The 26,943-nt window shown below is 44.3% G+C and overlaps 1 protein-coding gene across 1 annotated transcript; it reads left to right on the top strand.

The window, feature by feature from the left end:
* Position 1: 1 nt before the first annotated feature.
* Positions 2-19,560, top strand: BCL2L14 (BCL2 like 14). Its single transcript, XM_035028207.1, has 6 exons — positions 2-205; positions 5,676-6,112; positions 9,791-9,970; positions 12,091-12,161; positions 14,328-14,594; positions 18,727-19,560. The coding sequence occupies exons 2-6, from the start codon at positions 5,683-5,685 to the stop codon at positions 18,763-18,765; spliced, it is 987 nt and encodes a 328-aa protein (XP_034884098.1). The 5' UTR covers positions 2-205; positions 5,676-5,682; the 3' UTR covers positions 18,766-19,560.
* Positions 19,561-26,943: the final 7,383 nt, after the last annotated feature.

The following is a 26,943-nucleotide window of genomic DNA, read 5'->3' as shown; positions in this document are numbered from 1 at the left end:
CCTGAGTCTCCCTTCAGCCTTGATCCTCAACCTGAGGAGGCTATAGCCATGGAAGTCTTGATCACATGAGCCTCCCTCCATGAGAAGCCAAGAAGACCTGGTGAAAGTTTCCTCTTAAGTTCTGTGGAGAGAGACTCAGGTCTAGAAATATCCTCGCTGCCACGTGACCTGAAGAGGAGGAAACCTGTGCCAGTCCCAATCCCAGGTAAACCCAGGGAGCGCCAGCCAGTCTGGGTTCTCAGGCTTTCCAGGAGGACACGGTTGGGTCTTCAGTCCTGCTTCTGCTGAGGAGGCAAATCTAGCCAAGGGAGAGGTTTACAGGGTTTATTAGAGAGTTCTTCTCCTGTCAGTCTCGGGAAGCAAAATGACAGCTAAGAATCTGGGGTGATTTCCAGTAAAAGGAGAGAAAAGATACATGAGGGGTTTCCAGGAAAAGGAGAGAAGGATATATGGGGTTTCTCTTTCATTTCTCCTTCGCTACAGGTTTGAGATAGTGCAGTTAAGCATATGTAACTGGCTGGATCACTTTTTAACATTATGCAGTCCCCTCTCATTGAGTGTGTGACAGCGTGTTTGATGATGTGACCGCAGGTGGGTGGCCAGGAGCCCATGGAGATGCTGACTCCCTCGCCGAGAGCAGGGATGGGGCTGAGGGCAGGGATCCCTGGGTTTGCCCGAGCACCTGGTGGGGACGTGGTCTAGCTCTGGCCTGACCCTCATTTGCTTCCCTGAGGACAAGGCCCCAGTAAAATGGGCAGTCCCTCTCCCTCCCCTCTAGAAAGCTCCCTCTGAGTCCCCAACCCCCTCTATGCCTGGGTGCTTTTGTTTCACTAATGTGCCCAAGGCTCTCTCAGTTTAGTTTCTCTGGTGGGGAAAATGAAGACATGTTAACCTCATTTCACCCTCAGGATTAAAAAACAGGTCATCCTCAGAAATGACAAACAGGGGACAGGCATGGAGATACTAAGAAGTCTGAAGTTCAGGGAGGAAGGAAAAAGGGCAGACAGGCTCCGAAGGGCCCAGGAGGCATAGGGTGCTGACGGGGAGGCTCCAGGCAGCCGGACATAATTGAGCTGACCATCTGGCTTGGGAAGCCCCCTCGGGGATGAGTGTCTAGGGGCGTGAGTGACACCGGGCCTCACCTGTCTGTCCCGAGCAGTGGAAGTCAGCTGTTCCGCTGAGCCTGTGTAGATGCCCCCCCCCGCCCCGCCCCCCCACCTGGCAGGCCCAGAGCACAGAGGACTGAGCCAAATTCTGCCCAGTTTGCTCCGGGCGCTCGTGGCAGCGTCTGCTGGAACCACGAAGCACGCATGTTTCTGCAGGACCCTCCGTGCGAAGGGAAGTGAAATCTAACCTCAGCAAGTGAATCCACTACTAAAAATCCCCAAAGCCTGTCTGATAACAACAGAGGAGCTTCCCAGCAGGTTCGGCCTTCCCGGCTCCTCCAGTGCTCCCCAACGCCAGGCTGCGGGCACCCCGGGGGACTTTGGCCATTTAGGAGGTTGGGGGGGAAAGGAACCATGAGAGAGGGAAAAGAGGCCAACGCAAGAAGCTAAGCTCGGTAACCTTGCTTTTGCAAAGTAGGTCTGCGGGGCCGTTCATTCCAGATAAGGATGTGAACAGAGGGTGGGAGGCGGAGGCTTGTGTCCCTGGAGTCCCTGAGTAAGCATAAACCTCACAGGTGTTATTCTGCAGCGGATTCCCCAATCCTGGGTCTGATCCAGCCGGTGGGGGAGCCGGGCTTCCTTTCCATATACGTGCATAACATTTATGGTGTAAGTTTCCATGAACCCAGAAGTTGGGTTTTTACTTTCAACAGGAATGGCAGAGAGCACTAGGGATCCAACCATGATAAACTAACCCAATGCGACTTTAAAATAAGACTTAGCTACAAAGCTAACATTGGCTCTCCCTTCATTTACAATGAGGATCAGTAGGGGGAATAAACCCTCCACTTGTTAAATGCATTTAAAGTGTCGGAACCAATACTTTGCTGTGTCCACTATTTTGTTTCAGCCCAGTGCTTTCCAGGCCCTGGTCACAGCACACCCCCAGCCCGCACCCCCGCAACCCTGCACCCCACAGTGGGGTTGCCTCATCCGGGCCATTCCAGAGGAATGAGCCCTGCAGTGCTTTCTGCTTCTCTCTCATTTTTGGCCCCCAACAATTGGGGGGTGGGGGGGGCAAGTACTCTGTTCCTTTCCCTGCCTATAATACAACAAAAATCTCTTTCACAAAATGGAAAGACCTTGTGCTCCATCTTGACCTCATTGCTTTTCCCCTTTTCTGATGTTGCTCCTGCATCAGCATCCCGCAAACTTGTTTCTTAAAGAAGTCAGACCCTTCCTCCGTCAGTGCCACACACATACAATTTTCCAGTCTTCCTGCTACATTAGAAAGTTTTGGGGTTTTTTAACTTACATGCAGGTGTCTTTGGAAGCATAGTATGTCTTTTTTTTTTTTTTTTTTTTAAGATTTTATTTATTTATTCATGACAGACAGAGAGAGAGAGAGGCAGAGGGAGAAGCAGGCTCCCAAGGAGCAGGGAGCCCGATGCGGGACTCGATCCCAGGACCCTGGGATCATGACCTGAGCCGAAGGCAGACGCTTAACCATCTGAGCCACCCAGGCGCCCGGAAGCATAGTATGTCTTGAAGAGAGGGCTCACCCTCCCACCCAGGACATAGATCCTGCGGAACCTGAGTGTATTTCCTGCCTGGAGCCGTCCTGAGCTGCCCAATTCAAAAGGAATCTTCATATTTAAAACCTTCTCACTTCTGTCCTGACACAGTTCAGCTCTGGGCTCTTGTCTGGGCGCAGCTCCTTCCACACCCCATCTGCTGCCCCAGTTCTGATCGCCTATCCTGCTCTCGCCTCACCCTTTCTGGCTCCTTCTCTTGCTTGTCTCAGGTTGCTCACTCCCCCTCACCCCTTGGTCCACTTTAGTCGCTGACAGTGTGCCTCAGTTCTCAGTATTTCTAAGCTACATCTTTTGTTCATAGAGTTGCCAGATTTGCATAAAAATGCAAGACACCCAGTTTAGTTTGCATCTCAGATAAACAACAGATATATTTTTTTTAAACTATAAGCATGTTCCATACAATATTGGGGACATACTTATACCCAAAAATGTTTGTTTGTCTGAAATTCAAATTTAATAGGATGCCCTGTCTTTTCTCTGGCAGCTCTATAATTATTTTTCATTCATTCATCAAAAAAATATTTGTGGAGAACTTACCAGGTGTCAGGCATTGTGCTAGGTGCTGGGAAAGCCGGCCAGGTCCCAGTCTTCATACCTTACAGAATATATACTTTATACACACATACACTATCTACATACACATATATATATGAACCTATAGGAAGAGGGTGGTTTTTGTACTAAACCTAATATTTGTATGTCACTAGTTAGTTTTAACTGCTGCATTTGATGAACTTGCTTTTATAAACATTAATATTTACATAACAAAAAAGTAACCTATTAAAATAATGTAATTGTAATAAATAATGGATGCCAATATTTCTTGAGCATTTATCATCTGCCCTGCACTATTTTAAGTGATTTACACACACTAATTCTTTTTACCCACATACAAAGTTGATGAAGCAGGGTTTTTTTTTATCCCCATTTTGCAGATGGGAAAATGGAGGCCCAAATAAATTAAGAAATGCACCCAGTCACACAGCTAGTAAACAGATGACCCAGGATGTGAACTAGATTATCTAACTCAAGAAACCAACAGATAAACCACTACTCTGTACAGACCAACACTTGTTTTAAGGATTTTCACAGTTTGTAATTCATCCTCCTCCATGACTTAGATAATATAAGTCACATTTTTATAAACAGGAAAACTACACCACAGAGAGGCTAGTGATTTGCCTCAGTCCCTTTGCCAGTAAGTAAAAAAGCAGTTCTTCAACCCAGCTTCTCATTCCAAATGCTGCCCTCCCCCCATGCCATCTGAAACCCCCTTGGAGCTTAACTAAAACAGTGGTGCCCAAAGTGAATTTCATAAAGATTCTTTAATGAGAGACTTAATCAAGCACTTGTTCAAACACTTAAGTTCTACTCTAAATGCTTTACAAATATAACTAATTTGGGGGGCTGGGTGGCTCAGTCGTTAAGCATCTGCTTTCAGCTCAGGTCATGACCCCAGGGTCCTGGCATCGAGCCCCGCTTTGGGCTCCTTGCTCAGCGGGGACCCGGCTCCCTCTCCCTCTCCCACTTCCCCTGCTTGTATTTCCTCTCTCACTGGGTCTCTCTCTGTCAAATAAATAAAATCTTAAAAAAAAAAAAAAACTAATGTAATCTTCATAACAGTATGAGATGGGTACGGTTATCATCTTCATTTTAAATATGACAAACTGAGGCATAGAGGCAAGTCACATAACCACTAATGGCAGAACCAGGATTTGAGCCCAGTCTGTCTCGGAATAGGAAAAGAATTCCACAAGTCATTGTCAAGTGCCTTTTTGTGCCGGGCATTATTGTAGGCACTGGGCCCGTGGCAGAGACAAAACAGCACACACATGCCTGCCCTCCTGGGGCTTATCTTGTGTTGAGGAGAAGAGAATAAACCTGGACAAACTTGGGAAAGGATCCTAATGGGGAGTGACTAACACCGCACAGGGGGGGCGGGGGAGCTATGAGACCATGAGGCAGGGGAGGGGAGGAATGATGGGCCAAGGGGGGCAGAGGTGGAAAGCGGGAAGGAGCATGTGCTTTCCGGAGATGGTGAAGTGACTCCAGACAGCAGAGGCTTCACTGTGATGCATCACATGACGTGAAATTGGGAGATGATGAGGGAAGAAAGATTGTCAGATTATCCAAGCCTGGAGGAGGATGGGAGTATGAGGAAACGGAAAGGAGGTGGGAGCAAAGCGGTCATGACCCCTACCTCACGCCATAGCCCCCAGGTTTTGCTTATGCCTCCTTGGGGAGGCAGGTGTGTGGGCCTTAGATGTGTACAAGCCAAGGCAGAGGATAAAGGAAGAAGGAAGAGAGGATGGGAAGGGTCAGGGACTGACATAGACACTTCCCTTTGCCGAGTCGGCCTCCCTCTTTGCCCACCCAGCCTCCCCAAGAAGCCCTTTACCTGTCTCCTGTGGTCTAGGGCTCCTTTTGAGATGTGCTGATGGATCCAGAGAGAAAACACAGAGCTTTCAGTGGCCCAGTCAAAGGCCCCCATGGTTGGCCTCACGGCCATTTCACTTCCCGTCCCTCCACACCCCTCAGCCCCCCATCCTCACAAAGCGCCTGTGTGTCCTCTGTCGGCGCTCTCACCACTCTTCAAACTCGTCCTGAACTCAACCGGAGCCGTCTGCCCTCTGCCGACCCCGTCCCACCCACCCACATAAACCCTTTCTGTCTGTCAAGGAGACCTGGCTTGCCGTCTCCCGGAAGCTGTCTGTTCCTCCCCACACTGGCTCTCTGCACCTCTGATCCCCCTCCTCGCCCACTCTCTCTGTGTGGAGCTGTCTGTGTACCTTCTCTCGTCCTGGTCTTTCACAAAGAACCCTGGATTTTCCATTTCTGAGGACTTCCTGTCTCCCTGCACAAAACAGAGTGGGTGCTCAATAAATGTTCGTGGAGCTCCAGGCCCATGCCTCCTGACCCCCAGAGAGTAGCATGCCCACGGGTGAGAGGACACGTGTGGACGTTGTTGTTGCAGGCCCGCCATGTGCACCACCAGTGCCTGCGACCTGGAGGAGATCCCCCTGGATGATGACGACACAGGCAGCATAGAATTCAAAATCCTGGCCTTCTATGCCAAACACCATGTCTTCAAGAACAGCCCCCCAGTCTTCTCGCCGAAGCTGCTGAGAACAAGGAGTTGGTCCCAGAAAGGACTGGGGGGTTGGCCAGCAAATGAGTCATGGACACAGGTGTCGTGGCCTTGCAGAAAGTCCCCATCCAGCGAGAAGCCCCTAAGCCTGGCCAAGAAAAAGTCTTCCTGGAGAACACTCTTTGGAGTAATAGAGAAGGAGGAAGATGCCCAGAGCTCACCTGTATTCGTTTTGGAGGGTGCCAGAGCACATCAGGCTGGTCCTCAGAGTCAGCAATGGTCTAGGTCCCTCACTAACGTGGAGCGGCACGCGGAGCGGGAAGGTAGGCTTTGGGCGGCTGCTTCTCTCCCAGGACAAAATCTTCCCCTTCTTTGTATGCGTGGTAGTTCATCTCCTCCCAGCTGGTAATGTGGCCTGAGGCAGGGCACTCCACTGTGCCTCAGTTTCCCAACTTACTAATGTTCGATAATAATTGCCCTGCTTTTCTCGAGACTGAGTAGAAAGTAAGAGGCTGTCAGTGAAGGGTGGCAGGACTGGTTTTCTGGCTGCACTGTCTAGAAATAAGCCTGGTGCCCTAAGTCCCGATCCTCTGTGCCAGAGACCAGTATGGAGGGAAGAGCCCTGTGTGCAGGTTCAGGCTGCCGTTCTTCTTGAGGTAAGTCAACTCATCTCTCTGGGCTTCTGTTTCCAGCTACATATTGGGGTATCCCACCCTCCCTACCTCTTAGGGTGGTGGATGGAAAGATCAGGTGGCTATATACAAAAGTACTTTTCAAAGTATAAAGCACTCTTAAAAAAAAAAAAAAACCCAAAAACTGAGAAACATTTTAGTTTGGGTTTTTTTTTTTTTAATTTTATTTATTTGTTTGTTTGTTTGTTTGAGAGAGAGAGCACTCACGAGCACTGGGGAGGGGTAGGTTTTGAAAGAAAAGCCCCTCTCCCGCTGGGTTTGATTGCTGGGCTAACTTGTCAGTAATTAGTCAACAGGTGGCAGTAATGTGTCAATTTTAAAATGGTGTGACTCTCCCGGCTTACTTGGAGAATCAGCCCACAGCTGGCAGTTTTTGATCACTCACTATGACCAAGGAAACTTTTATTTCCCAAACTTTTATAAGTCCCATAGACTCATAAAATTTTAGAACAGGAGTTAGGGATGAGATTATCTGGGAAACCCCCCTCTCTCCAGCCCCCAGTGGTACAGCAAGCTCCTGCTGGAGATGGTAGCTGAGCTTGGGGCATCAACAGTTTGGAGGTACCTAAATAGGCTTTTCTGCTTGGCTATCCTTTGGACTTCACCAAGAGGCAGAGGGAGCATTTACAAACTTTAATCTTCTGGTTTCCTGAGATAAATGACATTCTGTATTTCAAAGGTACCAAAGTGTCATTTGACCTTTTTTATTTACTAAAATTTCAAGATCTTTATATAGATATAGATATTCTTTAAAATAGTAGAAATGATTACTTCCTAAGGAGACCTTGCCGTAGACATTTATGTTCAGTGTATCCTCCCTTCCTATCTTTCTCTTGCCCACTTTCTTGTTTGGGGCATTATGTGGGTGGTTAGTTGGTTTTACATTGGATGTGACTCAAGAGAGCCTCACGTTCTATCTCTATTTTGCCACGTATAAATCAGAGTTTAGCAGTTGGTGTCACCTGGGTTCTTTTAACTGAAGGTCACAATTTAGACCTCGCTGCTGCGTCCAAGATTCAGACACCAGGCCTCAGTGCGAACTATAAGCTATGTCCCAAGATCGAAGCCTAGAAGTGAAAGGTTTTTAGGAGGTAGAAAAATGGGCATCAGTACCAACCCAGGTTCTTTGACTTGTGAACCCTTGTTTGTCCACAGCTAGGATTTGCTACATGTGGAATGTTACAGTTACGATTAGGTTCGGATACATAGAGTGGAAAACTCAAATAACTATGGCTTCAATAATGTAGAGATTCTTTTTCTCTCCTACAAGAGAATACCAAAGTTTGGCATCCCAGGGCTCATATGGCAGCTCCAACTTTCATTAGAGATTCTTATTCTGCCATTCCTTGGCTAGTGGCTTCCAACCTCAAAATCACCTTGCATTCCAAGGTGGCGGCAGAGACTCCGCCATCATCTGTACATTTCAAGCAGGAGGAAGAGGAAGCAAGGGGTGGGGGGCACAAAAGGGTGTCTCCTTTCTAGATAATTCCCTTCCCCTTTAGAGAGCTTTCTTGAACCCACACTCAACTTTTCTTACATCTCATTGGCCACTCCTTACTGTAGGGGAGGCTAGAAAATGTAGTCTGTTCAGCTCAACCCATTGCTGCCTGTGACACTTCGGGTGGGGCTCTTGCTAAGGAGGACGAAAATGAATACAGGGAAGGAAATAGCAGTCTCAACCATAGAAAAATGCCGTACCCCTTCTATTTAAAACAGATGCCTCAGGCCCTGTGTCAGGCTCTGAGCTCAGCGGGGAATCTGCTTGAAGATTCTCTCTCCCTCTCCCTCTGCCCCTCCCCCCACTCACACTCTCTCTCTCTCCCTCTAAAATCAATCAATCAATCAATCTTTTTTTTTCCCAAACACACAAATGCCTCAAGCCAAAGGCTGGCTGGCACCCTCTCAACTGTGCTGTGCTCTCTTTCTCTCCTTAGCACCATAGAGACCCCACCACCAAATAGACCCCAAAGGATGGGCAGCCTTTCTGTCCTCGCCCTATCCCATCCAAATCTCCCTTGCCTATCAGATGAGATAAACTCTAACAAGAAGGGAATCTTTTCTCAGTGTTTAAAATTAAGGTTTTTAGAAAATGGGAGTCTCAACTAGAGCTGGTTCATCTGAGTCGAAATGTGTTTGCTTATCCTGTTTCCTGCACATACGTCACCTGCCTCCCTCACTCCGTATCCATCAACTCATAGAAATGGATATGCCGTAAGCAAGCGAGCCAGGGTGGCTATTTCTGTGCCCGCCAGTGGTCTCCTGATTACCCTGCCACAGGATGGGGGCTGGAGGATGAGGAGGGACCGCCTCTGGGGCCTTTATCTGCCTCCTCTGAGTGCAAGACGGGCACAGTGTGACTTCCGGTGGGAGAGCCACACGCTGACCACCGTAGACAGGCTGCACAAGGTTACAGAGGAAGAAGCTTTCCTTGCCCATCTTCTGCGGACACAAGGGAAGGCTCCCACTGGCTTTGGGATTCAGCCTTTTTCCCATTTCTTTGCCAGGGGCCATGCGTGCCCAGCATTCCATAGGAGGCTGGTTGGGCTGCAATAAGGTGGAAAGTATATATTTGCTTTGATTGTTAAAACGGGAAGGAAAAGCATCGGTCCTTTTCTCCTTGACTTCTCTCCTAATTCTTCTCTCTCAATTCTCTCCTTATCTTTTTTGAACCCGATGTGTCAAGCATGAAAAAGTGTGGCTTTTTAAGAAAACCATTATGCCCTTCTTTAAAGGAAAGCATTTTGTGGATCGCACTTTATGTATCCTGGTGTCCCTATCGGCATTAAGTAGATGTTTCCCATTAGATATGGAGGAGAGACAAGACACGTAACTATATGAGCAAGAGCAAGGGGAGTTCGGTGTTTACTTGAAATGGGCTTTGAGTAATGAATATGGCCTGAGAGCAGGGATATTTCTCTTTCCTCGGTGACCAACCCCCAAAGGCTTGTCAAACTATTGAATGCCCTCCTATGCACATAGGGGCCAGCTCTTCAAGATATAAAGGATGTCCAAAAAAAAAAAAAGAATAAAAATAAAAGCATAATGAGCATTCCCTCAAGCAAAGAACTAAGCACTTTCTTTTGTGTTTCTTCCCTTGCAGAGGGGAAAGGGGACCCTAATTTTGCAAGACTTCAAAAGGCAACTCCCAGTACTTTCTGAAGAATGGCCTCCCCCCCACCTCCCTCCTGCATGCACACACCGCAGTTTCCCTCTAGGCTGGCCTTTTCATTTCGGGCGACTGTGCATACCAATGAGCTAGACAAAGTTCTCCTGGGAAGGGCCGCTCATCCCCATTTGGTCTCGTTTCAGCTGTGGACCCCAAAGTTGTTTCCATTGCCCAGCGCGTTGCTGAAATCGTTTATTCCTGGCCCCCGCCCGAAGAGTTCCGGGCCGAGGGAAGAGGCTCCAAGTCCAAGGGGAATTTTGTCCATCAGTTACCCCACTTCCAAGGCCCGTGCTCCCAGCCTCGAGCCACCAGTACTACGAAAGGTAAAAACTTCCCTTCCGCACGCGTGGGTCGCGTTGAGTGTTTGCCAGGCAGAGGTGCACGAGCGTCGGTGGGTTTAGCCAGCACCAGGCTCTGCATGAGGCAGCTCTGGCTCTGCTGCCCTGGACCAAAAGCATGACCGCAACGTGCTGGAGGCGCCGCTGACCTTTAGCTTTGGAGACCAGCCCAGGCCCAGGGGAGTGCGCCAGCCTCACTCTGAAGCGATGGGCCAAGCTCACTGCGAAGTGCAAAAAGGAGTCTCCTCCCCGGGGGGGGGGGGGGGGGGGGGGGGGAGGAGAAAAAGGGGGCCCCCCCCCGGGGGGGGGGGGGGGGGAGATGGGAGAAGTAGAAATCGGGCACGCCACCTTGTCCACAGAGGGCAATGCAGTACTCGATTCAGTCATGTGGGCGACGGTCAAGGGCGATGGCCAGTTGGCTTATGGAACTGCACGGGGTATAGATGGCGCGCCAGCCCGGGGATTTCTAACACTGCCGGGGGCTCCTGGGAAAAAGCAGGGCGTTGTCAGACACCAGGTCTGGTGCAGCCCACGAAGCAGACCCGAGAAGTAGTGAGCAGAAGGCAGTCAGTTGTCAGCAAAACCGGAGCAGGAGCGAGGACCGGAGTTCCCATCGGATGGGCGGGAATTGAGGGGAGCAGAACCAAACGCCACGGGAAGAGACATTTGGTCCTTCTTTCCCTCCCTGACCACTGTCCCTGCTCCTGGCTCCCTTTCCCCAAACTGCAGCAGAGGGGCTGGGGCAGAGGCGGCCCCCTGGGTTGGCAGTGTGCCCACGTGCCAGGAGCTGGTGTCTGCGACTCCCAAGCCTGGAAGCAGAGTAGTGAGTCCGCCTGCACCGTGCTGCGTTGTGGGGCTTAGAGTGAGCGGCCAGAGGAGAGGGGGTCCCTCTGAGTGCTCAGAGAAGAAAGGTGTCTCCACTTTATTGTGATCTCCTGGGTGACATAAAGCCATACCCCACTGCAGGCTCAAGCTAAGGCTCTTGGCCCCCATGCACATGAGAAATTCAGGCCGTTGTCAGAGCACCTTTCCCGGGAAGACGCAGAAGCATCAGAGAAAAACTCCAGACGGGCGATGGGACCCGCGTTCTTGCTTCTCCCACGGGACTTGAGTCTCAGACTTCCCACTTACCTTGCCTTTCGCTGGACCTTCTTGGGATGTGACGGGCTGGACTGATGTCCTGGCCTCCCTTTCCCTCTTATCTAGAACAAACAGGAAACTCCACGACTTCAGGGATTGAGCCATAAGTGGAAAGTGCCGCTGGATCAGGAATTAGCTTTTCTCTGTTTGGAGTCTGTTCTGTGGCAACAGCCATTTTCCTCATGGTCGGTGGTTAGCTTGTTTTGAGATAAGAAAAATCATACTCCACCTCCCCTCCACCCCCTGTTTCAACATATATACCCCACAGCAACTGTAGCCGTCTCTCTATCCACCTGCCATTTTTAGCGTTCAGGGTGGGAGAACTTAATCATTTTATTTATTTATACCCCACCTGGTTATAAAGACAGCAAAGTATGCATTGTTAGTAAGATCAAATAAATCCCACTTGAAAGATAATGGAAAATGAAAACACTACCGGGGAAAAAAGGTGGATTTAGGAATAAGTTTAATTCCCAAAATGTAGGCCAGGAAGACTGTACCCCCTCTTTGATGGGGGCCACAAACTTGGCTCTACACTTTCTAGCAGCACAGAGCGGGGAATATGAACCAAATGGAATTTATGGTGTCCACGTGGAAAAAAAAAAAAAATCTGCTCAGGGGAATCTTACAGACCAGAGAGAAAGTTCTCCTGAATATCTTCAGAGATAAGATCACAAGCAGTGGAACTAACATCTTCAACAACATTCTTACAATAAATATATGATGCATTTCGTGGTGAGAAGGGAAAAAGGAAGAAGAAAGGAAAGGAGGGGCCTGTAGAAGAGGGTGGCTGGAGTGGTTTGTGCCTCATCAGGCAAGGCGAGGCAAGAGTTAAATTGCTAAGAATTACAAAGCATATGTCTCCCTCAATCCCTAAGCTGGCTACACGTATTGTCCCTGGGGAAAAAAAAAATTAAGATTATATCTTTTCTTAAAAAAAAATAACTGGAATTTCCCCCCGACAGATGGAGAAGACCAAATTATAGCCAAAATCGTTGAGCTGCTGAAATATTCAGGGGATCAGTTGGAAAGAGAGGTATGGAGCTTCTTGAACTGATGTGATTTCTTTCTGTGCCCACGCACTGGGGCAGACAAAGGAATCGTACTTCGGATTGTATTCCTTTGCAAGTTCTGGTTTCCACTTAGTCCTAAATTTTATTTCCCTTGGAGTGAAAATTCTTCATGCTGGCAGCATCTCAAAAATGAATCACTTTGGAAAACATAAGTAAACCTTCTGGAGCCTCCCTGGAATTTTTGGAAATGAAAAATGTAACTTTGTTATTGCAAGAAAAGACACCAATAAATTAAAATTTGCTGAATAGAATTATGAATCTAGTTCCCCATGTAACTGATCCTTGGGGAAGTTTAGACTCTTGCATTTACCCTGCAGTCTGGATATCGATGTCCCATGCCAACTCCAAGGCTGGAGTCCTTCCCGAAATCTCCCCTGAGAGTGGCCAGACTATTCTCTGCTCAAGGTCTTTCTTAGCAGTTTGGCCAGGAGGGGCGGGTTAAGTGTTACTTCGAGCACTTTGGCCTTCCTGCCATTTAGAAGTCGAGACCCCATCATTCCGGTCAGGAAGGTGTGAGAACGCCTTCAGATACAGAGCTGGTGAGCAGGACCCCACTGTAGCCAAAGAGAAGTTCTGTGTGGTTACCCACAGACTGTCGAGTAGTCTCTAGGGCGCGTCAGTCAGGCCCTGGCCTGTGGACCCTTTTCCTTGTCTTACCAGGATCAGTGGGAGGAAGTCAGGCCCCATGGGTCTTGTGCAGGAGGGGAAAAGCACTAACTGGCCAGCCAGCCTTCCCCAGTCCCGGCATGCTCAGCAGCAACTCTCTCAATGCCAGAGAGAATGTTTGTCAGGGATGTGCCCAGCGGATGGTGACTGGGATGGTGCAGAATGAGAAACGGAGAAAACCAGGGATATCAGATAAAGAAAAGAGAACAGGTTATGTGAACTTCGAGTCCACAAGTAGACAACGAACAGGGGTGCAGAGAAGGAACACAGAATGTGCCCTCCTATGTTTCTCCAGAACTAACATCAGTGGATAGGGATGATGGGGCGATTGATTTTCTCCATTTTAGGAATGAACTTTCTAGCACTCAGGACTGCTTTGTGAAGGAATGATCTTCCTGTCACCAGAAGAATTTCAAGGAGATCCCAGTGACCAGCCAGCAGCGCAGTACTTGAACTGGGAGAGAGCTATTCGAATCCTCCAGGATTCTTTACAGCTTGAAGATTCTGTGGCTCTCTCATGGCAGCCTCCTTCCCAGCCTCCCTAAGCAGTGACTTGCATTGAGTCATGGAGGCAAGGGACAGGAGGTGGTATGAAGCTGACCTCCGTGGTTAGAGAGAGAGATGCTTTCCTTTTCACCCCATAAATTACCACTTTAAGAAATCTCGCTTTTCTTGGTGATTTGGGGTGATAATTTTACATTCTTTATGTAGAGAACATGGTTGTTTCCCCAGTAGCAGACTTTGGTAGGAACACATGGAGGGTCTGACTTTGCTGTGTGGGTGCGGGTTCCCACTGGGCCAGGACAGTGACGATGGCCAGGGCTGCTCCCTCCATGGCTGCAGGGTGCCTGCAAAACCACTCATCCCTGAGAGCACATGTCAGCCTCATCCAGCACCTTCCTGAGAGGCCAGACGGCCAGGGGCAACCCAAAGGAGCAACGCTGGGACGGGCCAGGGTCCTCTGCAGAAGGTGTTTCTTTCTGGTGTTTATTCCTCTACTGCTTTAGCAAGCCTAGGCTTCCAGCTACCCACTGGGGTTTTTGCATCTAGCTTCTTCAACTGGGTCACTGATCAAAAGGAGTCCATTCTTGCTGTCGAGGACACTAGCCCTTCTTGCTTCAGATTTGTAATTCAGACGGGCCCCCTGTGTCTCATGGAAGTTGGGGGGTGGGCTGGGCTCACGGAAAGAACATTGCTCCACCAAAGTCTTTACATAGCATCGGATGCACCCCCAGAATGTCCCTTTTAGAGACAATATTTGTTGAGAAGCTGCTTAGCTTAGCTTTTCTCAAAGACAGAACTAGAGGATTTCCAAGGAAACATGTAGTCCTCGCTCACTAAGTAATTTCTGTATGACTGGAATTGAGGGTTTCCCACTGGGTGTTTTGGTGGCCCACTGCTGAGCTAGAATCTGCTTCACGGGGCCAGGTTGCTCAACTGAACGCATATCATCTTGTTCGCAGTTGAAGAAGGACAAGGCTTTAAGGAACAGCTTCCAGGACCAGCTATCCTACTCTGTTTTCAAGACCATCACGGACCACTTCTTACAGGGTGTGGACACCAGGGGAGAATCAGAGGTCAGAGCTCAGGGCTTTAAGGCTGCCCTTGCAATAGATGTCACGGCCAAGCTCACTGCCATCGACAACCACCCCATGAACAGGGTGCTGGGTTTTGGAACCAAGTACCTGAAAGACAACTTCTCGCCCTGGGTCCAGCAGCAGGGTGGATGGGTAAGTGCATCCTATTTCAGTATGAATCTTCCCAGAATTCAGAGGAGGTGGAATGGAAAGTTATAGGGGGTTTGGTTTTTTTCAGTGAAGGGAACACATCTTTGAAGCAGCTCCCAAGGATTTAGAACAGTTGAGTGGCAAGAGATAGATCCCAGGGATGGGAACATATTTTTAGTGATTATCTTCATCATCAACAAATATTTACGGGACTCCCAAAGGGTACAGGGGGTATGTATGTTGGAGGAGAGGCACTGGTCAGATAGAACAGGAAATGAAGAGATGGTGAGATACAAAATGTTTAGATAGATGTAATTTCTGTTTTCGTAATTGTGCAGGCAGCGGAAGTCTGACAGTGAGACAAGGAGAGGCAGACAGTTCCTGATTCCCTCAGATGCTGACAGGCAGAGAGAGAGAGACAGTGCTCATCATATTTGGTCATTGCTGCTTGGACCCAGCCATTTTGACAGGGACATTTTGACACAAACCAAAAAGCAAACTGTTAGATTTGTGTCTGGTTTTTTTAAAAAAATGAAGTTTATTTATTTATTTTTTAGTAATCTCTGTACCCAATGTGGGGCTCAAACTCACAACCTCAAGATCAAGAGTCACAAGCTCTTCCCACTGAGCCAGCCAGGCGCCCAAATTTGTGTCTATAATTCCTTGCTATCGAGCAAAACAGACACCTTCACCCCCATGCCTTCTCCCCCATCCTTTATCCTCATTCCTTGAGATTTCCTCCAAGCTGCCATAACCTCAGAAGGTTAACCTCTTCAAAACGCTTTAACGCATCACTTTAAATCTCAGTAGGCTCAGGGTATTTTTGTCTGTTCAAACCCTTCCTTGGAAGGACAGGCCTTTGTCCCACATTACCCTTAGTCCTCTTTCCACCAAAATGGTCCAAGGGTAGCAGGTTTGAGTCTGCTCTACACATGGCCCAGCATGGCCTTGCAGCCTCCAAACAGGCTTGGTCTCTGGGCTACCAGAAGGAAAGTACAGCTGATCTTGCCAAGGGGCTGAAGTGCCCACCGTGGTCTTCAGTGGCTGCCTGTTGAGCTTACCTAGTCTTCTGTTCCTTCCTGTTTTCCACATTTGCACCAGATATGGTAGCCTGAAGTGGCTGATCTGAACAACTAAGGCTCTCAAGTATTCTAAACTCAAGCTGCCTTAACTCATGCTAAAAAAGGATAGATTCTTTGACATTATTTTGGCTTTAACTGTTCTTTCTTCCGGACCCCCTCAAGTCCCTCCCCTGCCCCAGAGCCTTTCCTGACCACTCTAGCTTAAAGGCTTCACCAGCCTCTGACCTGTTATAACACTTCATGTCTGCACTATAATTATATACAGGAAAGAACCTTCCTTGTTGGTTGTGTAGGTAGATTTTTCCAAGGAGATTGTAAGTATCAACTGGGCTTACAGGCCAGTTCCCAAAAGTCTGTTTAGTTAGTTAATGCAGCTGAAATGCCAAAAGTGTTCTAGAAAAAGGCTACACCAAAAGCACAAACAACAACAAAAAATAAATTGGACTATATCAAAATTTAAAATCTTTCTGCTGCAAAGACACTACCAAGAAGTGAAAAGACAACCCACAGAATGGGGGAAAAATATGTTCACATCACATATCTGATAAGGAACTTGTATTCAGAATATGTAATAAACTCTTACAACTCAACAATAAAAAGACAAAACACAATTTTTTAAAATGGGCAGTGGATTTGAATAAACATTTCTCCAATGGCCAGTAAGCACATGAAGAGATGCTTGCTTTACATCGTCATTTCAACATTAGGGGAGTGCAAATCAAAACCACAATGAGGGGTGCCTGGGTGGCTCAGTTGATTAAGCATCTGACTCTTGATCTCAGCTCAGGTCTTGATCTCAGGGTCATGAGTTCAAGCCCCATGTTGGGCTCCATGCTGGGCTTGGAGCCTACTTAAAATGTAACAACAACAAAACACAATGAGATATCACTTCACACCCACTAGCCATGCTTCCCCTTTGGAAGCAATTTGGCAATTCCCCAAAATATCAAACATAGAGTTACCAATTCTACTCTTAGTTATCTACCCAAGAAAATTGATAACAAAGGTTCCTGTAAAAACTTGTACATGAATGATCCTAGCAGCTTTCATTATTTTTTTTTTTTTTAAGATTTTTATTTATTTGACAGAGAGAGACACAGCGAGACAGGGAATACAGGCAGGGGGAGTGGGGGAGGGAGAAGCAGGCCCCCCGCGGAGCAGGGAGCCCGATGCGGGGCTCGATCCCAGGACCCTGGGATCACAACCCGAGCCGAAGGCAGACGCCCAACAGCTGAGCCACCCAGGCACCCCAGCTTTCATTATTATACTCACCAAAACAACCCAAATGTTCATCAGTGATGAATGATGAATGGAAACACCAAAGGTGATATACCCATACGATGGAATAGTTTTTAGCCATGAAAAGGAACAGAACAGATGGATGAACCTTTTTTTCCCATTTTTAAAAATTTAAATTCAATTAATTAACATATAGTGTATTATTAGTTTCAGAGGTAGAGTTCAGTGATTCATCAGTCTTATATAATACCTAGTGCTCATTATATCATGTGCCCTCTTAATGTCTCGGATGAACCTTGAAAACATTATGCTAAGTGAAAGAAGTTAGACAAAAGGGCCCTATATTGTATGATTCTATTTTTATGAAATGTCCAGAATAGGCAAATTCATTGAGACAATTGAGAGGTGAGGGAATGGGGAGTGATTGCTAATGGATAAGGAGTTTCTTTTGGTGTGATGAAAATGTTCTAAAATCAAGCAAGGGTGATGGTTGCACAACTCTATGAATATACCAAAAGCCACTGAATTATACACTGTAAAAGGATGAATTCTGTGATATATTTCAATAAATCTGTTATGAAAAATGGTGGTTTTAATTCTAGTAAGCAAATAAAAAGAGGAAAGAAGACTATATTTTTATTTACTTATTTTTTAATTTGGCTGCCGGTGCTAGAGAGAAAAACAGTTCTAATTGGAGAAAATAGATGGATTTTGGGTAGAAATAATAAAGGGCATTTTCAAAGCTTTAGAATTTGACAGCATTTTTTTATCATTTGTAATTTATTAGTTTACTTTTCTGGGCCATCATAAATCCTAATTTTAAATCTTGGCCACGTTTAGGTTTAATTTGGAACATGTAGCTGGAAATTAGGAGTGGGAGGAAAAAGAATGAGAAAGGACGAATTTTCCCAAAGCTGATAGAGGACTTGCAAAAATAAAGAAGGAGGATATTGATAAAAGAATATTTATGAGAATATTTATGAGTTTATGAATATATATTATGATAGGAGCTATTGAAGTGTGGAGATGTGGACTGAGACTTGTGCTCAGTGTCCATGAACAGGAAAGAAAGATGATGCTATGGTGGCAAGAGTCTAGGGACTTCCATTGACCCTTGGTATTTTGGCTCTCCAGGGTGTCCTTATAGTAGTGGAGAAGGAGGAAAATGATTCCCATGCACAAGGTTTCCAGGGTTCCTGACTATCTCAGTATTCCGCATTTCATGCAAATGTATCTAATCTTCCCAACTAAACTGCAAATCTGAGGGCAAGCTTAAATATTTTATGCTGTTCCTTCTATATACATCATAGATGTTCAGCCAGTACTCCTAACATAAAGAATTAGTCAATCAAATGAATAGCGACTGTATCTAACAAGCATGCTAAACAAACTACCATGAGATTTAAATTCACTTGTTGGCCATTTTTCCTCATTGTAAAGCACTGTTCAAATAGTTACTCTGTGGTCTTGCAACCTCACCCATTTTACAGCACTTTGTAAGGAGAGGTTTGCAACCTCCACAGTCCTCAACCTTTCAGCATCTACTCTTTTGAATGTTAAATACGGCATCAAAGCCTTTTCCCATCTAGCTTGCTAGCCCTGGATATATAACACAAGTCTGTAGCATATGTTTTGCTTTCAGAATACCAAGGACACTGGTCATCTTTCCAAACCCTACCCCAAACCCTATCATAGTCTCCGAACCCTGGGTCATTCCTGGAACATGAGAGCAGAGTTCACAGGTATATGTTTTCAGTTCAACCGTGAATCAAACTTGGAATGTTATGAGTCTATTTCTCTTGTTTCCCCTCTAGGAAAAAGTACTTGGAATAGCACATGAAGAGGTAGACTGAAGCATCAGAAGAGTTGTCATCTGGAATACTCATTATCCAACTGGGATCCTGTCTACATTGGTCTCACCATAGAGTGTGGGAGGAAATACAAATGTGCAAGGCAGAGGGAGCATTGAAGCTTCCCAAATCATCGTTCCTGTGAATCCAGAGGCATCAGGAGAGGCCTCGTCTGTCTCCAGCTCATAGAATGTGTAGTAGCATGGCCTGTGACATCCATGTTTTTCAGGTCCTCCCTTGAGTGTGGGAGGAAGTCTAGGAAGACGAGTGGTAATTTTCCTTTCAAATGTTCAGAACAGAAACTGTCATCTTGCCTCTGTTGGCCAATTTAGGGAAATTTTGTTACACATATTTGCTGATTCCATGAGGGCAAAATTGATAAATCGTGCATGTGCTTACTCTTTGGTTTCTAGTACTGTTTATTTTTAAACTACACTTGGGATGGCCTAATAATGGCATTGTTTCAATAATGGCATGTTTCAATGCCTACCTTTAGGAAAATGTTGCTATTCATGTTGGTAAACATAGGTCAAAGAGACCCGAGTTCACTGCTACATCCACTAGTCTGGGGAGATGGAGCCATATATATCTGCCTTTTGACTCACTTCCCTAGAAAAATTCTTTGGCAGTTTGAAAAAGTTGCATTTGGCAGAAAATAATTACTCCTACCACCCTTAACCGTCTCAGTGACCCCACCTCTATTTCTCAAGGTCTCTGAAACTTTCTTTGTTATTTTTTTGTGGTAGTGTAATGATTAGTCACTGGTAAAATAAATATGTGGAAAAACCACTGTCAAAAGAATATCTTGTGGTTAAAATAAGTAAAAAGTAATAGTAGTAAGATCTCTGTGAGGATCAAATGAGTTAATTTATAAAAAGCGCTTACAACAGTGCTTGGTATTTAGTGCTGAGTGTTCAGTTATGTTCAGTATTATGTGCAGTATTATGTGCTGCCCTCAGCTAAGGTGAAAATTTCCTCTCCAAGCAATCACTGATTGTTTTTCTGAAATTGCTACTGCTCAGAATGAGGTTTTATAGTAAGTGAAATATGTTTCACAGTTGTTTAGCAATTATTTAAAACAACAATTATTAAAATAATTTTTAAAATACTGTCAAATTATAATCCTAAAACTTTCTGGATCTGTTGCACCCAGAATGTAGCCTGATATAAAACAGGTGTTTAGTAAACCTTTGATGAACAAATAAATGGATGAATTAATCAGACTTACTTTTAGCTTCATGGGAAAATTGGGCCTATCTAATATCACATGCTTCACTACTCTACCCATCTTAATTAAAATGATTTATTCTCTTTTACTTCCTGCCCCCCCCCCACCACCACCACACACACACAGAGAAAAATCATAAGTGTTAGGGATAAAGGAGTTTCCTTTTACAGATGGAGACACTGGAGACCGCCTCTTCTCCCATGTTGATCCAATCATTCCACACTATTTGCAATTTCCCAAATGTATCATGCAACCTTGTACCTCTAAGCCTTCATAACAATATTTTCTCCACTTGGCATGTCCTTGCCTCCTGGTCCTCTCTCCCCTTATGTCCACTAATTCAATTAATTCCGGTCCCATCTTTCCAAATTTACTCCTTCATCTCCTCCAGGAAACATTTGCTAACCCTCCCTTGGCTGCCATAGGGCTATATTTGGACGTTGTCAAAAGGATGTTCCATAACATATTGCTTATAGACATTATACTTAATACATTATGCCATAAGACCCAGTCTTTTGCACTGGATTATAAACTCTTTTATAAACAAGTATTATGTCTAATTTAACTTTGTCTATCTAATGCCTGGCACATTTTAATGTATAACTTAGCCTCGCTGCTATAACCTGTAAATCAACGAGATTGGACTATGGCCCAAAATATGTGTCGTTTTAAAAAACTCTCCAAATGTTCCAATATTATCTGCAGCTTCCAGCCAAGATGAAGTAATAGTAACCGAGTTTAATCTCCTGCTTAAAACACTGAAAAAAAAAAAGACAAAATGTATGAAAGAATAGTTTTCAGTTTTCAAGACGTTGTGCATCAGATAATGAAGGACTTGTCCCTGAGAGATGAGAAATAAAGTGAGCCCTGTGATTACCCTAGAGTACTGCAGATAGAGTTTTTAGGCTGTGCTGGAGGGAAGGGAACCCACATAGGGTTCAGCAGTCTCCCAGACTGGAGGAGATAGAGCCTTGGAGTCCAGGAAGGCCAGGGAGATCAAGTCTGCAGGATAAATAATGGACAGAAGAGAATGGCACACAAAGCTCCAGAAATTTACAGACAGATCCCCTCAAGTTTTCAGATGAATACTGATCAGCATGTGCATGTGAAGAAGTTATTGAGGGGAACACTCTCCAAGGTTCAAATTCACACAGAGCTGGGAGTAGTCCCTATTTCCATTAGCCCCAGAATGGAAAAACTAAAATTTGCATGGCAGTAGGTAGAATACCCAGAAGAATTTTGCTTCAGTAGTGGGGAAAAAATAAGCTCTAGATTAAACATGCTGGTTCTGTCCAACAAAGATGAAGAGCAAGAACCAAAAGGATTAAGCTGCGATCAAGTAACTTAGCTGTGTTCCAGAACAAGAATCTTTATAGGATCACAAAAATATCCAACACCCAACAAGATAACAATCACAATGTCTGACACCCAATAAAAAATTACAAGATATGTAAAGAAGCAGGAAAATGAGACCTACAATGAAAAAATCAAGAAAAACCACCCCAGAAATGATACAGCTGATATAATTATTAAACAAGGACATTAAAACTACTGTAACTATATTCCATATATTCAATAAGCTGGAGGAAAGGCTGAACATGTGAAGAACACATAGAAATTATACATATGACTCAAATCAGAAGAAATCTATAACTCTGAGATGAAAAATACATTGGATTGAATTAACAGCAACGAGGCATTATAAAAGGATAGATAAGTAAACTTAAAGACAGTTTTTTGAGCCTTCGTCTCAGTTCAGGATCTTGGGGTCCTGGGATCAAGCCCCACATGGGGCTCTGTGCTCAGCAGGGAGTCTGCTTCTCCTTCTTCTGCCCCTGCCCACCCCTCACTCGCTCTCTCTATGAAGAGGTATATTACATATAGAGAAACTAAAATAAACACAGCAAATTTTTGGGGAAACGATATAAGACAGAAGAAAGTAAAGTAACATCTTCAAAATAGCAGAGAAAAAAAACCTCTCAACACAGAATTCTATACCCAACAAAAAAGAAAGTGAAATACTTTGTGAGAGGTACAAAAGCTAAAAACTCCACACAAGTAGATTTAAACTACAAAAAATATTAAAGGAAGTCCTTTAGGCAGAAGAAAAATTATACCAAATAGAAATCTTATATACAGAAAAGAAAGAGCACTGGAAATGATAAATATGTGAGTGAATATAAGACTCTTTTTCTTATTTAAATCTCTTATTTAAAAGATAATGGGGAGTGCCTGGGTGGCTCAGTAGGTTAAGCGTCTGTCTGCCTTTGGCTCAGGTCATGATCCCAGGGTCATAGGATCAAGTCCCACATCATGCTCCCTGCTCAGCGGGGAGTCTGCTTCTCCCTCTAACCCTCCCCCCAGCTCACTCTCTCTCATGTGTGCTCTCTCAAATAAATAAATAAAATCTTAAAAAAAAAAAATGATAATGGATTGGGGCACCAGGGTGGCTCAGTCGGTTAAGCGTCTGCCTTCGGCTCAGGTCATGCTATCAGGGTCCTGGGATCAAGCCCCGCTTTGGGCTCTCTGCTCAGTGGGAAGCCTGCTTCTCCCTCTCCCTCTGCCTACCACTCTGCCTACTTGTGCTCTCTCTCTCTGTCAAATAAATAAATAAAATCTTTAAAAAAATAAATACATAAAAATTGCTCTATTAAAAAATAAAAGATAATGGATCATTTAAAGGAAAAATAATAACAATATGTTGTAGCGTTTATAACATACACAGAATAAAATATATGACAATAATAGTACAGAGGCTGGGAAGAGAGAGATGGAAGTATAATTGTAAGTGTCCATACTACACATGAAGTGTATAATTTCATTTGAAAGTAGACTGGTAAGTTAAAAATGTATGCTGTAAATCTAAAAAACCACTGAAATATATACATACACCTACATAGTCACATAAGGTTTATAGCTAATAAGCCCAACAAAGGTGATAAAATGGAATAAAAAAAAAATACTTAATCCAAAAATAAAGCAGAAAAGGAGGAAAAGGGGAACAAAGAACAGACAAGACAAAAAGGAAACAAATAAGTTTGGTATATTAATCAAGCCTTATCAATAGTCATGATAAATGAAAATGGTCTAAATATCCCAATTAAAAGGCAGAGATTACTTGGTTAGACTTAAAAAGCCAGACCTAGCTATCTGTAGTCTACAAAAAAACACTTTAAATATAAAGACATGATTATATTAAAAGTAAAAGGATGGGAAAAGTACTATGATAACACTAATCAAAAGAAAGATGGAGTGGCTATATTTACATCAGTCAAGCAGATTTCAGAGCAAAGAATATTAGTATTATTAATTGTCATTTAATAATAATAAAGGTCAATTCATCAAGAGGACATAACAGTTCTAATGTTTATGTACCTTCCAGTGTGTTTTTTTCCACACCACCAGGAATTATCTGACACCAGCTGGTTATCCTACAGTTCAGCTCAATTCAGCTATCTATCCAGAGATAATGTCAGAGCCCACAGGTTAAGGGCCTAGTCCCATGAGATTGGCTTCCCGAAACACAGTCTTTAGACACAATCTAGGTTTTTGACCAATAGGCTATAAATCAGAAGTTCCTATGACCTCCTCCTTGGGTTCAATTAATTTGCTAGAACAGCTCACAGAACTCTGGGAAGCATTTCACTGACTAGATTACTGCTCTGTTATAAAAGGATAGAACTCAGGAACAGCCAGACGGAAGAGATGCATAGGGCAAGGTACGGGGAAAGGAGCATAAAGCTTCTATGCCCTCTCTGAGCGTGCCACTCTCCCAGTACCTACATGTGTTCACCAACCTGGAAGCCCTCCCAACCTCATCCTTTTGGGTTTTTATGGAGGCTTCATTACATTGGCATGATTAATTAAATCACCCAACTATTGGCAACTGATTCAACCTCCAGCCCTCTCCCCTCCCCCGAGTCAGTGGGAACTTTCAGTCCCAACCCCTCAATTCACAGGGTTGGTTCCCTTGACAACCCATCCATAGGTTACCTAGGGACTTTCCAAAAGTTGCCTCGTTAACATAACAATAAACACCTTCGGGGCTCCTGGGTGGCTCAGTCGTTAAGCGTCTGCCTTTGGCTCAGGTCATGATCCCAGGATCCTGGGATCGAGGCCCACATCGGGCTCCATGCTCAGCGGGAAGCCTGCTTCTCCCTCTCCCACTCCCCCTGCTGTGTTCCCTCTCTCGCTGTCTCTCTTTGTCAAATAAATAAATAAAATCTTTAAAAAAAAATAAATAAATAAACACCTTCATTGCTCTCAAAACTTAGGAAATTCCAGGGGTTTTATTACTTCTGTGCTGGGAGGAGCAGGGACAAAAACCAAATGTATATTACTTATTGTAAATAATAGTGTCACAATCTAATAACAGTTTCAAAGTACACAAACCAAAAACTGATAGAATTGCAAGAACATAGACAAATTCACAATCATGGAGATTTCAATGCCTCTCAATAATTGATAGAATAGGTAGACAGAAAATCAATAAGAATACTGTAGCCTTCAATGCTGCTAACCCACTAGACCTAACTGACATCATAGAGCATTAAAACCAACAATAGAAAACACATCTTTTTCAGATGCATGCAGAACATTTACAAACTATATTCTGGGCCATAAAACAAATATCAGTAAATTTAAAAGGATTCACATAATACAAAGTATGTTTGTTGATCATAGTGGAATTAAATTATAAATTGGTAATAGATATCTAGATAATCCCTAAAATGTTTGAAAATTAAATAACCCATGTCTAAATCACCCATGGGGAGATGAACCATGAGAGACGATGGACTCTGAAAAACAAACTGAGGGTTCTAGAGGGGAGGGGGATGGGAGGATGGGTTAGCCTAGTGATGGGTATTAAAGAGGGCACGTTCTGCATGGAGCACTGCATGTTGCAAATAATGAATCATGGAACACTACATCAAAAAAAAAAAAATAAATCACCCATGGGTTAAAGAGGAAATTTGAACTTAAAGAAAATGAAAGCATAGCATACTAGAATTTATGAAGGGAACTTAAATACTTAGGGGGGTACTTAATAGTTGAGGGGAAATTTATAGCACTGAACACCTACATTAAAAGGAATGGTCATTAATTGATGACTTCAGCTTGTACTTTAAACTAGAAAAAGCAAATGCAGAGTAGGCATAGAAAGGAAATAAAGGGAATAAAAGAAATAGAGAAAAAAAATGAAACCAAAAGATGGTTTGTTGAGCAGATCAGTACAATCTCTAGCCTAATTGACCAGGAGAAAAGGCACAAATTACCAAGGAATGAGAGAGGGAACATTACTATAGGTTTTACAGATATTAAAAGGATAATAAGAGAATATTGTATGCCAAAATTCAACAACTTAGATGAAATGGACAAATTTCTTTCTTTTTTTTTTTAAGATTTTATTTATTTATTTGAGAGAGAGCATGAGCAATGGGGAGGGGCAGAGGCAGAGGGAGAGGGAGAAGGAGAAGCAGACTCCCCACTGAGCAGGGGGCCCGAAGTGGGACTTGGTCCCAGGCCCACCCCCCAGACCCCCAAAATGGACACATTTTTTAGAAGACAAACTACCAAAGCTCACTCAAGAAAAGTAGAATGTAAAATTTTACATTTCCAAAATGGAAAACATTTTAGCAGTTTCTTTAAAAGTTAAACATCTACCATATGACCCAACCATTTCACTCTTAGGAATTTATTCAAAAGAAATGAATTTGGTCTAAAACTTGTACCAAATGTAATAACTATATTTGTGAAAGCCCTAAATGGGAAACAACATCAATAGTTGAATGGGTAAACAAATGTGGTATATCCATACAATGGGATACTATTCCATTTAAAAAAATAAGGAATGAACTATTGGTATATGCTGTAACATGAATGTGAATCTCTAAAGTGAAAGCTAAACAAAGCACACACTATAAATTTATTTATATAAAATTCTAGAAAATGCAATTAACTTATTGTGACAGAAAACAGGTTATGGACTACCTGGGAATGGAGGGATGGAAAGAAGGAATTACAAAGAGGCATGAGCATTTTGGGCTGATAGAACTGTCCATTACCTTGTCTTATTATTTTGTGGGTGTATACAACACAAAATTAATTACTGTATACTTCAAATACATGCAGTTTATTGTATGTTGATTATACCTCAATAAAGCTGTCATAAATTTTTTTTTTAAGTGAAGGCAAAATGAAAACATTTTGGACAATCAAAAGCACAATTTGTCATGATCAGACCAACACTGGAAGATATGTCAAAGCAGGGCGCCTGGGTGGCTCAGTTGGTTAAGCAACTGCCTTCGGCTCAGGTCATGATCCTGGAGTCCCAGGATCGAGTCCCGCATGGGGCTCCCTGCTCAGCAGGGAGTCTGCTTCTCCCTCTGACCCTCTCCCCTCTCATGCTCTCTCTATCTCATTCTCTCTCTCAAATAAATAAATAAATAAAATCTTAAAAAAAAAAAAAAAAAGATATGTCAAAGCAAATTTCTTCAGCCTGAAGGAAAATTATACCAGAAACCCAGATCTATAAAAAAGGAATGAAGAGCACCAAAAAATAACTATATGGGTAAGTAAAAATATTTTTCTCATGTTTAAATTTTTTTTAAAGATAATTTTAAAAAAGAAAATAAGTAAATTTTTAAAAAAGATAATTGATGGGGCGCCTGGGTGGCTCAGTCGTTAAGCGTCCGCCTTCAGCTCAGGTCATGATCCCAGGATCCTGGGATCGAGCCCCGCATCAGGCTCCCTGCTCAACGGGAAGCCTGCTTCTCCCTCTCTCACTCCCCCTGCTTGAGTTCCCTCTCTTGCTGTGTCTCTCTCTGTCAAATAAATAAATTATTTAAAATAAAATAAAATAGGGGCGCCTGGGTGGCTCAGTCGTTAAGTGTCTGCCTTAGGCTCAGGTCATGATCCCAGGGTCCTGGGATCTCCCTCTCCCACTCCCCCTG

Source organism: Mirounga leonina, unplaced genomic scaffold, assembly GCF_011800145.1.
Source record: "Mirounga leonina isolate KUSES-001 unplaced genomic scaffold, KU_Mleo_1.0 Mir_201, whole genome shotgun sequence".
In the NCBI taxonomy this organism is placed as follows: domain Eukaryota; kingdom Metazoa; phylum Chordata; class Mammalia; order Carnivora; family Phocidae; genus Mirounga; species Mirounga leonina.
The sequence above is the reverse complement of the archived record's forward strand: the minus strand, read 5'-3'. Positions and strand labels throughout refer to the sequence as shown.